The 15,212-nt window shown below is 42.1% G+C and overlaps 1 protein-coding gene across 1 annotated transcript in view; it reads right to left on the reverse strand.

Moving 5' to 3' along the window:
- Positions 1–15,212, reverse strand: part of ptprn2 (protein tyrosine phosphatase receptor type N2) — a 263,712-nt gene that overhangs the window by 165,473 nt on the left and 83,027 nt on the right. The window contains exon 11 of the mRNA XM_082162142.1: positions 13,072–13,151. Within this exon, the coding sequence (XP_082018268.1) occupies positions 13,072–13,151 (80 nt within the window). The remainder of the gene's footprint in view (positions 1–13,071; positions 13,152–15,212) is intronic.

The raw sequence follows: 15,212 nt of genomic DNA on the forward strand, positions 1-15,212 counted from the left end.
GGGTGAATGACTTATCCTGCATAGATAGTTTTGACTTGTTTTAATTATAAATGATGTACTCTTTGTATATGCATTTTGATATATTAATAATGTATGAGAAAATGCTTGATGATTAAATAACTATTAACAAAAAAATGGCAAATCCTCTATAAATAGGTGTAGTATAAAGGGTTCCCTTTCAGTCGAGAACGTCAAGACGTAGTCGACGTCGACTGAATGGAATCACGCTAGGGAGCCAATTGTCTTAGAGCGTGCGAGCACGAGCAAATGAAAATTATGCGTGCGTGATTTGCATCACACTCTCCGCCCCGCGGAGCGGGTACAAATACGAAAGTGGATGCATGCACTAGTTGCTTTTTGCTTCGGAGCCGTTCTGTGAGTGTTCGGAGTTTATTCTACGAGCGAGTGTGTCGGTGTTCTTCTGGAAAGACTCTCCCAGTGCTGGTGGTTTCTACAGCGTGGTGCAGCGGTGGTCACGAGCTTTGAGCTCTCAACTGCTGTTTTTTTTTTTTTTTTACAAAGTCTTTTTATTGTTTTTTTTGTTTCACATTTAAATTAGCACAGCAACAAAGAGCACCCCTCCCCCCACCCCATACTGGATCAATAAGAGATGTAAACAGTAGTCAGGCCTCTAGGTAACATCATACAGTTCTTAACACAGGTTTGTGTAAACAGTTATACAAAATGGTCAGTTGATACACATTCAAAGTAAGACATAAATGGCATACACATGTTATAAAACTTCTCAACCAACCCTTTTACACTATATCTAATCTTTTCCAAATGTATATGACACATGACCTCTCTAATCCAGTGTCCATATGTTGGAGGGTATGAATCCTTCCACCTACACAAAATAAGTCTTCTATCTAGCAAAGAGCAAAAAGCGATCATGTTCACCAGGTACCTGCTAAAAGAAGCATCCACCTTGATCACCCTAAATAATGCAGTCAAAGGGCACGGGTGCACAGTTTTTCCACATATTTTGGAAAATGCATCAAAAATAGATAACCAATATCCATGAAGCTTCGAACAAGTTCAAAACGTGTAGAAGTGTAGCAGGGGTTTGTTTGCAACGATCACATGCAGGATCCAGGTCCAACTTTATCTTGGTCAATTTGTCTTTGGACCAATGCAGACGGTGTACCACTTTAAACTGAATAACAGCATGTCTCAGACACACCGAAGACGAGTGAATGTTCTGTATGACCTTTTGCTCTCAACTGCTGTTTTAACAACAACAAAGTATTTGTTTGTTTGTGTTGACAGTCGTTTGAGGGCGAGAAAGTGAGTGCTTCACTGTCTCAGTTCGCTGAGATAGTGTTGCCGCGGTCATTCCCTGTGTGCTCCTGCACTGGTGACGGGTCCCATTTCTAAAAGAGCAAACATGGGTGTGAGTGCGTCTTTTTCAAGATGCCATTCCATCCGTGCGTTTCTGAGTGCGGTAAGGCTCTTTCCCCCTCTGACGGTCACGAAAGCTGCATCACGTGTCTGGGCTTACAGCACGCTGAGGCAGCTTTGGTGGATGACTCATGTTCCCATTGCGGGAATATGACCATCTCGGCGTTGAGGTCGTGACTCGCCTTCGTTCGCGAAGGTTGCATCAGGCCCATGCATCAGGCCCCATCCCCAGGCCCCGCTCTAGTGTTGCTTCTGGGTTACCTTCCCAGAGGAAACCTTGAGTGCCATCTGGATTGGGTGACCTGAGGATTACGGTGAGGGGTAATCCACCCGGCAAAGCCCCGTGGATCCCTCCCGCCTCTCTCACGTCGCAGCCGGTGGAGGCCTCAGATGAGCGCGCTGGTCCCTCTGTAAAGGACCGACCAGCCGTCTCTTTTGGTGCCCCTCCAGAGGACAGGAAGTCTGTCGCAGCATCGGAAGGGGAGCTGGCCTCTGGAGATAACGACCCGGCTGAAAAAGGCCGCCGAGGCAGTAGGGCTCGAGTGGAATGAACCACCGTGTCCCGAGCCGTCTTGGTTGGATGATTGGTTTCTCGGAGCGGGCCGGTCTGGTTCTCAGCCCGCTGCTCCGGTACCATTCTTTCCTGAAGTGCATGAGGAGTTGACGAAGGCATGGATGGCACCAGTAGCTCCTCCCCCCTCACTACCCTTGATGGAGGAGCGGCTAAGGGTTATGAGGTGATCCCTCCGGTGGAGCAGTCAGTCGTGATGCAGCTGTGTCCGGCGACCGCTGCCTCTTGGAGGGGGAATCCTCGTCTCCCCTGTAAGGTAGGGGTGTGACGAGACGCTTACTCCACGAGACGAGACGAGACACGAGATTGGGTTCACGAGAACGAGACAAGACGAGATTTTTACACAATTTAAAAAAAATCCTCAATGATGAAATATATGAATGGAAAATAGTCTTTTATTCAACTGAAAATCACAAAATGCAAAACAATTTAGGTGCATTTTGAAATCAACTTGTAATGAATGTTATTTTACTTCTATTTTAATTAATTCTATGCAGTAAAGGACATGCAAACACTGCAAAATGGCTTCTCCCCTGTACGATTTCACATGAGAAATCTAACTCCTTTCCACAAATCGAACATAAAAAAAGAAAACAGTATAAATAAAATAAATATAAATAACTGAAATAACACTTTAAATGCAAACAGTAAGTGTGTATCCATAATCAAAGTACTGCTCTCTCAAAACTACAAGTTCAAACAGAAACACATTTTTTCTTCAAGCATGAATAAGAGATAAATTAACTACACAGAACAGCCTAAGATTATGGTCATGGTCTTTTTCAAGAATATAAGCATGTCGATGATTTCTGGCAGCAGTTGAGACCTTTGGGCAGGGCTGCACGATATGAGGAAAAGCTGCGATGTGCGATTACATTGTTTAATATTGCGATGTCGATATGACTTGTGATATGTGAATGTTAGCTATACTGTTCCCATGTCTTAGTGCTTTAATAGGTTCTTTGCGTGATAGGTCAAATGTTTAGTACCTGCCTGGTTCAGATTACACTATTTTAGCACGATTTTGGCACGATCCGTTTCGTGGAGATTCGGACAACGGGCGTCGGGACGCAAGATTCGATCGTTTCATTTCGTATAGTGTGTCATAGTGGGCGATAACCTACGCGTCTGCGATGCTTCAGGACATCACGACAGAAAGACTAGCATGTTTAATTTTAACGGTCCTCCACGATGGGTTGAGTGCGAGCGAGAGTGTGCGCGTGTGTGTGTGTGTGTGTGTGTGTGTGTGTGTGCGTGAGTGAGTGAGCGAGGGACAGTGTGTGTGTGTGCGCGGAGTGTGTGTGTGATTGGCCCGGCACACAAATGATTTAAAAGTGGCAGGGGCATCTTCAATACTAATTTCACCCTCACGCTCCATCACTGACATCACAACAACTCACGAGACAAAAGGCTTGTTTGAGATGAGACTTGCCTCGCCTGAAATGTAGTCGAGAGTAGGCGGCTGCAGTGAGAGGAGGAGTGAAAAAAGAGCAGGCAAGCCGGACAGTTCGCTCTTCACGCAGTGGATCTGACACCTGCGAGATCAAAGATGGATATCGCGGGATTCACGGGATTCACGCTCGTGGACAGTGTTGCTAATAAACTGGATGGAATTTAAGTTCTGTTGCTTTTATATGAAAATAAATATAATGAACAAGACACCCATAAGTAGCCTACTTATTTAATTCCATTCCAAATACATGTTTATCAATCTTTTTTTTCTTTAATACAGACATGTGTTTTTATTATTATTTTTTTTTAATAAAAATTACATTGCATAACCCATAGAGATCGCACTGTCAGATAGTTTGGGAATATTCACACATAACGTAGGCTATACACATAAAACATGATATCAGAGTTTTAAAATCAAACATTTTAAAAGAGAACAATACATCACGGTTGTTTAAAACCAATGATCATTAAGCTGTGTCGTCAGTAAGTCGTTTCCCATCATGCTTTTGATCAGCGCAGTCGGTGGAGAGCAACTGCGCTCGACTGCAGAATCCGACACGTGCGGCTTGCGGTCGCGAGAGTTTTTTGACATACGTCAGCATGACATCAGAGCAAGGCGGACCGCACTCGGACACATTTCTAACCGGCATGCATCTCGCGCTGATCACCGGTGATCGATTCTGCGCAGATTTTGCTCATCTCAAACAAGCCTAATGTTTCACCTCGACGAGAAATCTCGTCGCGTTTTAATCTCGCGAGATCTCGTAACACAAGATCTCGTCACACCCCTACTGTAAGGCCTGTAAGTTCTCATCCGCTCTGACGGGCAAGGCTTACAGAGCCTGTGGGCAAGCTGCTTCTTCTCTGCATGCCATGGCGCTTTCTGCAGGTCCATCAGGCCCAGGCGCTAATGAACATGCACGAGGGTAGTCCAGACCGTGAGTTCATGGGTGAGCTCCGCACTGCCACCGATCTTGCCCTCCGGGGTACGAAGGTTGCAGCTAGCGCAATCAGTCTGGTGGTCCAGGAGCGCCATCTCTGGCTCAACCTGGCAGACATGAGAGAGGCGGACAAGGTTCGGTTCCTGGACGCTCCCATTTCCCAGGTTGGGCAATTCGGCGACGCGGTAGAGAGCTTCGCCCAGCAGTTCTCTGCCGTCCAGAAGCAGACGGAGGCCATCCGGCACATCCTACCCCGACGGCCCGCTGCTGCCTACACCCGTCGTTGGCGGTAGATCCTCCTCCTGCTCGTCACAGAGGGCGTCCGCCTGCAGCCGCCCCCACTCCCGCTGGACGACCGCAGCAGCCTCCACCCAGGTCGCAGCATGGAGCCAGCGGCAGGAGGGGCGCCCCGTCCGCTGCAGGCGCTGCCAAGCCAGGTGGCAAGCGACAGCGGAAACGCTGACCTGAGCGGACCTCCCAGGGATGGAGGATTGCTCTGGGGGATGGTCACCGATCCACTCCCTTCATCCGGTGGAGGGCCGGGTGAAACTTTTTTGTTATTGTGTGTCTTGTTTTTGTGTGTCTGTTCCGCCGCTGGCTCCCAAATAAGCGGAGCCAGCGGTACCCACAATTTCAAAGAAAAAGCTATTTCTATCCCATGGCCCCCAGAGGGCTAGTCTGATGGTGTGTGTGACCCTGTGACCCCTAACACTCCTCAGCCCCCTCTCTTTTCGCCAGCTGGCAGCAGGATGCGTTGAGGACCCGGTTATCTGCCTTCTCACGCTTTCCCTGCCACCTGCCACACTCCACCCGGAGTTTGGCCTCCTCTTGGGCTCTAGCGCATGGCGCCTCGCTAACAGACATCTGCAGAGCTGCAGGCTGGGCGACACCCAACATATTCGCGAGATTCTACAATCTCTGAGTGGAGCCAGTGTCCTCTCATGTACTAGCTTCAACCAGCTGGTACTAGGATCTGCTCAGGTGTCTTCGCTTGCTCGCCATTCCACTCCACGGACTGGATACGTGCGATATTCTCCTCAGGTGAGCCTCCCCGAGAAGCCCTGAGTTCCTCCAGCACTGTTGACGTCAACGGCAGAGTTATGCCACTGGCAGCTTTCGCGATTGGCTAGGTGCCACCATGTGCATGGTTCCCCCTCTGGGCGACCCCCACATGTGTATTTCCACTGTAAGCCTCTCCGAGCATGTGTCTTTCCCTTGGCAAGCCACCTTGCCCCCCCTGGGGTTGAAACATATGCAGTCCCCTCTCGGGTCATATGTGTATTCTGTAAGTCCCCCCCACCCCCCACCCCCTTCAGGCAGGCACTAATTGCATATTTCTACTGAGATATGCTTCTCAGTGTACCTTGGTATTCCTGTGTTAAGTAGGAGTCCTTCGTTCGTGCTACTCTCACGACAGGGAGCTCAGACTTACGCAGGGCACTGGAAGACAGCCGAGGTGGCGTGATTAGACTGGGAACCCCATTCGTCGTCACAACTTAACTCGTAGTGACCACGGACGGGAACGTCTCGGTTACGTATGTAACCCTCGTTCCCCGAGTAGGGAGCGAAGACGTTACATCTCCCTGCCACTTCCGCTGTACCGCTGGAAACGTCTGAGTTCAGTCTCGGCTCCTCAGCAAGAAAACATAACTGCATGTTGCTGGCGTACTTCCTTATATACCCACGAGGTGGGGCGGAGATAAGCTATGCAAATTCCGCAGACCCAAGGCATTTCATTGCATTTGGCTCTTTTTCTAATTCTTGAAGGTGAGAGGCTTTCTTAGCGAAACCCCATTCGTCGTCATGACGTAACGTCCCAATAACAGAGTGTAATGTGGTATATGACTGGCTAGAAAATTATTAATGCATGTTTGGTATTATAAACCAATTGAGAATAAACTATAAAAAAGTGTATCTTATCTATAACTGTTCATTAAGTACTGTGGTATTGTAGTTGTATATATTTTTCTTCTTACACAATCAAAGACAGACTGACTTTTTTGTCCCCAAAAGGGAAATAAAGGGAGTTAAATATAAATTGACACATTTGCATGACATACAACAACAACAACAAAGACAAAACACAAGGGAGCTGCTGTCATAGACAGATGTGTGTGGCAGAACCAGAGGAATACAACTAGATAAGTGGAACATGTTCATTTCAGACACCCATGAAAACATTCTCCATTTTGCGTGTCTGAATGGAGGGGGGTTATATATAAAGGAAGACTCTTGCCTAACAGGCTGATCTAATGTTCACTAATGTGCTCAGGTCAACAGTACATGTGCTTTTCAGTGTCATTTAGAGCAGTGCTACATAAGAGGTCCATACATGCACAAAAGACTGATGCCTTTCAGTGCTTCTAAAACTCAGACTGCTGAGCTAGTGGCCAATTATGCCATAGGCTATATATTAAGGTTTTTGCACAATATTTAGCAAGACCCAAATTCAACTCATTCAAGCTACTTATAATAGAAGTTAATAATATCCCTTGAAAATTGCAGTAAGCACTTGAGAAGTTAAATAAGCAAGATTTGGTTGTTTTAAATGTAAAAACACTGCTTCTGGGAAGATTTAGGCAAAGCAGAGATGTAAATCATGGACATTTAAACAAATATCAACAGTTACAACCCAAACATAATCCTCAACACTCATATGACCATATTTTGCCACTAATCACAAATACTGTGAAGTTGCTTAAATATCTAAGGGGTGTATGTGATGTCAAAGGCACAAAAAATTTGAATAAACGATTAGGTGCGAACAGCAGTGTGTATTCAGGAGTAATAAAGTGTGAGGAGAGATTCTCTCTGTTTAAATAAAGTAATAAATTGGTATTCAGGCACCAGGGTTTTCATAATTTATCTGCTGTGTGAGAGCGGCTGATCATGTTGACTTAACATTTTGTCTGACATTTGGGTCTGACGAGCCCAGCCATTAACTCTCTCAACATGCTACAAGAGACTCTCAAAGGGAGGAGAGACTGGAGATACAGTCATGTGAAAAAGATAGGACACCCCATGAAAACCTTTGTCTTTTTCAACATATGGACATTGGATCTTCATTTTAACAATATTGAGAGATGGAGGTAATATAAATAATAAAACTAAAAACTAATAAACCTGAAGAATGTCTTTTTAAAATTATTTGAAAAAATTTCCTTAATAGAAATGAAATATTTGGTGAGCAAAAAAATAGGACACCTCCACATTTATTTCCTATTTAAAATAAGAATCAGGTGTGCCACATCATGTGCAAAAGATTAGAATAATGTTAGAAAGGATTGTGGAGGAGCCTGTCTTATGTAAACCTCAGACATTTAGTTTGGTTTGCTCTTGACTGTGAGTGAAGTGAAGTGAAGTGAGTGAAATCACCATGGTGAGATCAAAAGAGCTCTCTGAGGCCTTCAGAAAGAAGGTTGTAGATGCATATGAGTCTGGGAAGGGATTAAAATAAAAAAATAAAAAATCTCCAAAATATTCAAAATCAGCCATTCCACTGTCCGGAAAATGATTTACAAGTAGGGAAAATTTAAAGGTGCCGTAGAATGGATTATTTTATTATTTTATAATGTTTCCTGGGGTGCCCTTATAATGTTAGTATGTTTTTTAGATCAAAATTGGTTATAATTTAGAAATAAAAGGCATATTTCCTAGCCTGATTTCATCTATTGATTTGAACACTCTGTTTGAAGGGGCGTGTCTGCTGTGAGACTTCAGTGTTGTTGCCCACTGCTGTGATTGGCTGACATGCTTGCATATGAAATATCTGGCATTACATGGAGAGCTATCTGGAAAACTTTTACTATTACAGCTTTTATACGTTTTTACTATTACAGCTATCGGGATTAACGAATCATGAGAAGTTTTTTAAGTATTTAGATCTATTCCCATCACATAAAAGGTTGCAGATGAGCATTGAACAGATGACAGCCTGTTGATCGCGTGAATGAAGATCTTATCACTGCAACGCGATTTACTGATGCATAAACAATGTTGAACGACTTTGAGAGAAAGATTATCTGTCTTTGAACTTGAACAATTACACATCAGAAATTCACATAACCCACTGGTTCTTCAGAGGCACGGATGAAGGAGCTAAAAAAATACTTTTGTGTTCATTTGTACATCCAAACACTGAGCAACTGCCATGCTTCGTTCGCTCGTTTGCAAGCCACGATGTCTCTCGAGGAAAAAACAATATCGCGCTGGATCTAGATAACACAGTGTAAATTATCGTTAATAAAATCACTACTTACCGCTTGCGGGAATATAACGTTAGTTGAAATTGCCCCCTTCGTCCGTTTGAGACGCAGAGAGAAGCCTGGCTGCTTGATATTGTTCCAGGTTAGAAAAACAGTCCGTGGTGAAATGGGCAGAGCAAACTAACAACTTCGAATTAAACTGTAGCGGTATCCGATTATAGATAGATCTGCCATTTTCCCTATGATCCTCCTCCTGCTTGTTTCTTCACCTGCAGAACTTCTGATGATTCGGCTGCGCAGTTCCGCCTGGCACTGAGCATGGGCTAGCATATGCACATTTTTAGAGGCGTACATATTAATGATCCCGACTGTTGCGTCACAGTTGGTGTTATGTGGAGATTCGCCTGTTTTTCAGGGGTGTTTTTCAAAAACGAGATTTAAATAAGAAAGAGAAAACTATGGTGTTTGAGACTCACTGTATGTCATGTCCATGTACTGAACTCTTGTTATTTAACTATGCCAAGATAAATTCAATTTCACATTCTAGGGCACCTTTAAAACAACTGCCAACATGCCCAAGTCAGACCGTCCTAGCAAGTTCAGCCCAAGAGCAGACCACAAGATGCTTAAAGAAGTCTCCAACAATCCTAAAATGTAATCTCGGGACCTACAGGTAACTCTTGCCACAGTTAATGTTGTCAAAGTACATGCGTCTACCTTAAGAAAGAGACTGCACAAGTTTGATTTACTGGCGAGGTGTGCAAGGACTAAACCCTTGCTGTCAAAAAAATATCAGGGCAAGACTAAAATTAGCCAGAGAACACATAGACAAAGACCAGGACTTCTGGAACAATGTGCTTTGGACAGATGAATCCAAAGTTGAATTGTTCGGGCCCAGTAGCAGAAGACATGTGTGGCGCAAGTCAAAGACAGCATTTGAGCACAATAACCTCATACCAACTGTGAAGCATGGGGGTGGAAATGTCATGTGTAACGCTGACATTTCCGATGATGTCCGATGATGAACATGAAAGGCAGAGAAGATCAGGTATAAGTGATTGAGCGCGTAATTTTTTCAGAGAAACACGTAATCAACGGAAAACGAAGAAAAATGAAACCTCACTTTCTTTCCAGTCACGTGAATGCTTCACTTTGCGTGTCAGAATGTTTGAACCCAGACCACTACTCTACAGGTTTTTGAAAGATTAAGTCCATTTACTAACATTTAAAAAAAAAAAAAAAAAAATTTGTTTAATATATATATATAATTAAGCCTACAGCCTATGTTACATGATCATATATTCTGACACATTTACTTGCATCAAGCAACTATTGCAAATTTTATTTCTGTATAGTATTAATATAATTGTTACATTTATTTTATTGCCACACTTTAATATGTGAATTATATTATCAGAAAACTGAACATTTAGCGTTGTCAGGCTTTTATTTGTGCTTAATGGATAAAACAACGGCGCTGCGCACTCAGCTGCTCATAAACATGGCTGCTATAAATTTGACCTGCCACAAGATGGCGCTGTTTTCGACACTCTTGATGTTTCGAATCTTTTCCCGAAACATTCAGGGGAAAGCCTCAGTGCTTCATGAGGCTTCATTTGCCCATCCCTAGCGGACAGTAATGACATCTCTTGTTGCAGGTAGATGAATACAGGAAGAGCCAGGGTAACGTAGATCGGTGATGATGGGAAGAAAGGTACTTCAGGTGAGTAGACTGTGGAATTAATCATGGACGAGACCAGACAAGGGAATGCAGGAGAAGTGTCTCTTTATAGGGAGTGCTGATGATGAGGTGCAGGTGCTGATGTAATTAGGTGATGGCTGATGGTGTGCAAGTGGGAAACATGAGGGATGCTGGGAAGTAAAGTGCGGTTGAGGTAACAGAGCTGGTGACCTTGCATGGTTGGACATCATGGTTTGGGGCTGCTTTGCTGCAGCAGGGCCTGGCAAATTCCCTATCACTATGAATTCTTCATTGTATCCGAGGGTACTTGAGGAAAATGTTAGACCATCTGTCCGAAAATTTAAGCTGAAGCGGATGTGGACTATGCAACATGACAATGACCCAAAACATTCCAGTAAATCCACCAAGGAATGGCTCAAAAGAAAGAAATGGAGAGTCCTGGAATGGCCAAGTCAAACCCCGGATCTTAACATCACACAGCTGAAAAGATTCTGTAAGGAGGAGTGGGAAAAACTTTCTCCCAGTCGATGTCAGAAACTTGTAGACAGTTATAGGAAACATCTTATTGAGGTTATTTCAGTCAAAGGGGACAATACCAGCTATTAGGGCATAGAGTGTCCTAACTTTTTGTTAAATAAATGATATCATGGTTAAAATTTCATTGTTTTTGGTTCATTACATCACCTTTATCTATAGATATTGTTTGAAAGAAGATTCAAACAATCTTCTTTCACAATCTTCAAACAAATATTGATATGTCCATATTTCTTACAAAAGAACAAAATATTTCATGGGGTGTCCTATGACTTTATACACACTTGCGCAGATGCACTTACACAAATAAAAGTCAAAATTCACACCAAAGCAATTGGACAAAACTGGAGCGCATTTCCAAAGATGCTGAAACATTCTCTCTCTCTCTCTCTCTCTCTCTCTCTCTCTCTCTCTCTCTCTCTCTCTCTCTGAACTGAGAACTGGGTCTGAGATGTCCAAAGACTCCAGCAACCAGCCACAAGAAAGACAACTCACAATAGACTTATGCATTATCTGTAGAACTGAAATGAGAGCATTCACTACCGAGGTCAAAACACTGACAATCAAATAAATGAAAATAAACATTTTCATTAAATACACTTCAAGTACTGGCTTGTTGGCTGCATATGTCATTATTTCAATGGGCGATAGTGAAAATTATTTGTAGCTGCAGATATAAACAAAGAGTAATAAACAAAGAGCCCATAATGACTGTCAAACTGTAATAGAGTTTCAACACATACCTAGAGTGCTTTATTTTTTAAAACAACTGGGTATTTCAGGTCCAGTTTGCAAAGGTTCCTGTGAAATCTTTCCCTTGCATATCTCTTGTCTTATCTCTTGCATTTCTGTCAGGAAGCACAGACAGACATGGGACAAATTCACATGAATCTGTTTTCCCTAGTAGTAATTATGATGGATCAAGGGAATCCAGACCTTATGATGTCAGATTCCTTTTGTTTTTCCTTTCATTCTTTGCCCTTTCTTTTGTGCATTAAAGATCAAATATAAAATCCTGAGTGTTAAATGTTACAACAGTGACTGAAAAAGGGATGCAGTACTGCGGTCTATTCTGTTCCAGTTTATAAATGCTGAATTCCTGACACCAATGATGAAAATTCAAACGGTACTGCAAAACAACTGTTTTAGAATTTCAAAATGTAGCAAAGTCATAATTAAAAGGCATGGTCAGTATTTTCCAGCGTTGTGCTGCATTCAGAATTAAATTAAGAGTGCTTTTAAATGTCTATTCTATCAGGATACAGATCTGCAATTTAAATTAAAATAGGGGGAAAAAACAAAGAAATTCATTGAATATTACTGTAATAAGTATACATTTTTAACCTAGAATAGATTTGTTAAAATAAAAACTTGTCATTTTGAGTTGAAAAATCCTTGTCTGAAAGTTTTGAAGTTTGAAAGTTTTATAAACCTTACAAACAGATCAATCTGGTTGAATGTCAGCTATAGAAATTTTGTTTTAAATAATCAACACAACCATTCCAAAGTTTAGGGTTGGTAAGATATTTTTTTGTTTTTGAAAGACATCCAATTCTGCATTTATTTGATAAAAAAATACAGTAACAACAACAAATTCCTGTGGGTGGGACCAATACAATTAAAATTTCCACTCAAATGAAAGGGTCAATTAATCAATTTTGGATTTTGTCCAATCCTGGTATTGGTCGATACCTAAAAATTATATATACCATGATTCACAAAGGAAGATGCATCCCTGCTATTAAAAAACGGGAACGATTTGCAAAGCCCATCCTAAATAAATATTGGTACAAAACACCAGCAGACAAAAAGACAAATTAAATGGATGACATCCTCACATCACATCCATTTAAACTAAAACAATATAGTACATACACTGTTTATTATATAAAACAGTGATTTCACAAGGCCTGGAGACATCAGAGTCCATATTCACTAAAAGTTAGAAATGATTTATCTGTTTTTGTTTGATTTCTTGCTTTTGCATGTGTGTGTGTGTGTGTGTGTGTGTGTGTGTGTGTGTGTGTGTGTGTGTGTGTGTGCAAATTTCTTATGTGAACAGTGTAAAATGGGGGTTTAAACCTTGAAAATAACTAATGCTGCAATCAAGGTCGTGGCACTATGAGAGGATCTTCCCCAATGTGTCAGGAGATGATCAGAATAGCAACTAGAACGCAGGAGTGGAACGAGTGGTGTGTGTGTGTGTGTGTACGTGTGTGTTTGTGCGTGTGTGTGTGTGTGCATGTCTGTGTTTGTGCGTACCTGCCACTCTGGCTAGCTGGGACGTGCTGATGTTTCGAGCATTTGGGCGCACTCGAAAGGTTACTGCTGGACCCAGAACCCTGAGAGACGCAGGAGACAGAGTGAGAATGAGACAATAAGGAGAAAAGTAAAAAGAGAGATCTCAGTATGCAGTGAGTGTGATGAACAAAACTGTTGCAGCTTTGAGTCATGAACATAATCTTTTATAATTTAAAAAATACATTGTTGCAGACACAGTCAACTGCAGTACCGCAACAGCACAGTTAAAACATCCGATCACTGGGGAATATTGCGTTTTTGGTTCATTTTGTTATGACAGATCTGTGCCGTTAGCTTCCCTTTCTGCTTTTGACATAAATTGACAAGTTTTTCCTCCATGAAATAAATCCTCATGGGAAACCTGATGTTCTTAGAGTTGTCTAAAATGTTTAGTAGATCAGCAAACAGGTCCAAATTAAAAAAGTAAAAGAAATCATTCTTTAAAAAAAAATGCTCACAGCCTCAATGCATTGTATATGAATATTTTTGCAGCATTTGAATAGGTGATCCAGAAATGCTGTGCAAATGCACAATGGCATTTCGTACAAATGGCATTTGTGATTGAGCCAAACAGCTGTCTGTGTGAGATCCGAGCAGCACTCCTCATTAATTTATCTACTCTAACAGAGAATCCTGTGAAGTATAATATTTCATGGCAAATTGTTCCTTTAAAGGAAATGGAAATGATTAAAAAAAAATGCTGAGTATACTCAAAACTGACACAGTTTAAACAAACCGTCACACATCCCATCACAATTAAAAAACACAGACTCAGGCAAAGGAAGAGAAGGATCTGTAAACTGGCACGCCACCATGACATCAAAATAGCCCCGTAGATGAGCTACTGTTCATCTCGACATATCTGTTTATCTGTGTGGCGAGCAGGACGAGGCTGAGGGCCGTGGGAGAACGGCGCGAGGCCGGTGGCGTAATTGCTAATGAGCGACACCTGTGAGACGCACCGGTCTCATATCTCTCACGGAGGAGTGGAAGCATAAAAGGAGGAGCGACGACAGTGAAGATCGAGAGAGACCAGGCGTTATATGTGACAGCAGTTGTCCGTGAGGGGCGGCTGTCTTTTACTTTCATTTTGTATTTGTTTTATTTTTATATTAAAATCTGTTGAATGTTCGCCGGTTCCCGCCTCCTTCTTCCCACAATAACGAACTTCATTACAATCTGTTTAAGATGACTAAAGCAGTGAATATGATGGTTAGCTCATAAACATGCAGTTGTCCAACAAGGGATCTTCCTGTTTCCTGCTTCTGAGGCAGAAGCATTTAACTGGGATGCAGCTCTGAAGCTGCTCCCACTGCCGTGAGGTGAGGGTCACAAATAGAGAGAGAAAAAAAAATGGGAAGAGGGGATAAAAAGAAAGAGAGGTGGAAGACTGGAGGAATGGATCTGTCACCAGAACAAAATCCCATTCACACGTCAGCAGGTGGCCAAAGGCAACCTCTCATCCTCAGCAGAATTAACTCACACAGACAGCCAGATATCTGCTGGAAATAATAGTGTGTCTCGTTTCTTGTGTATCCTTTTATTCTCATTATATTTTAAATTATTGTAAACCATGGCTTAATGTTAACCCATCAAGACACATTTTCATTTTTTTTTATTATATTCACAGAGGGAATAACAGCTGATTATGAGAAACAGCATAGCAATAATCTAATAAAAAAAACACACACACATTTTTGGGGGGTAAAACATTAAAGAGAAACCTTTACCTTACTTTAGTTTTAAGAATAAATGTCTTAAGATTACCTGTTTTTTGTTTGTTTTGAAAAAGGAAAGCTGTATGGTAAAAGAGCTAAGAATTAGATATATAACGTAATGTATGGTTTTGATGTGTGTGTGTGTAATCATATATAATTATTATTATTTGCCATTAGGCGTGACAGGTCTTCATTTTTGTTGTCTGTGCAATGTGACAAAAAACACCTTGCACATTTTTTTTGCCTACCAGTGTCCTTATTCGTACACTTTACCTTTTTAATATATACAAAAACATAATTCCCCCTTACAAATATACACATGCACCCTGGAAACATTATCACTCCACCTGTATTTACTTTTCCCCCCCATATTTTGCATTCTTC

Source organism: Leuciscus leuciscus (genome assembly GCF_965113295.1).
Source record: "Leuciscus leuciscus genome assembly, chromosome: 2".
NCBI lineage: Eukaryota > Metazoa > Chordata > Actinopteri > Cypriniformes > Leuciscidae > Leuciscus > Leuciscus leuciscus.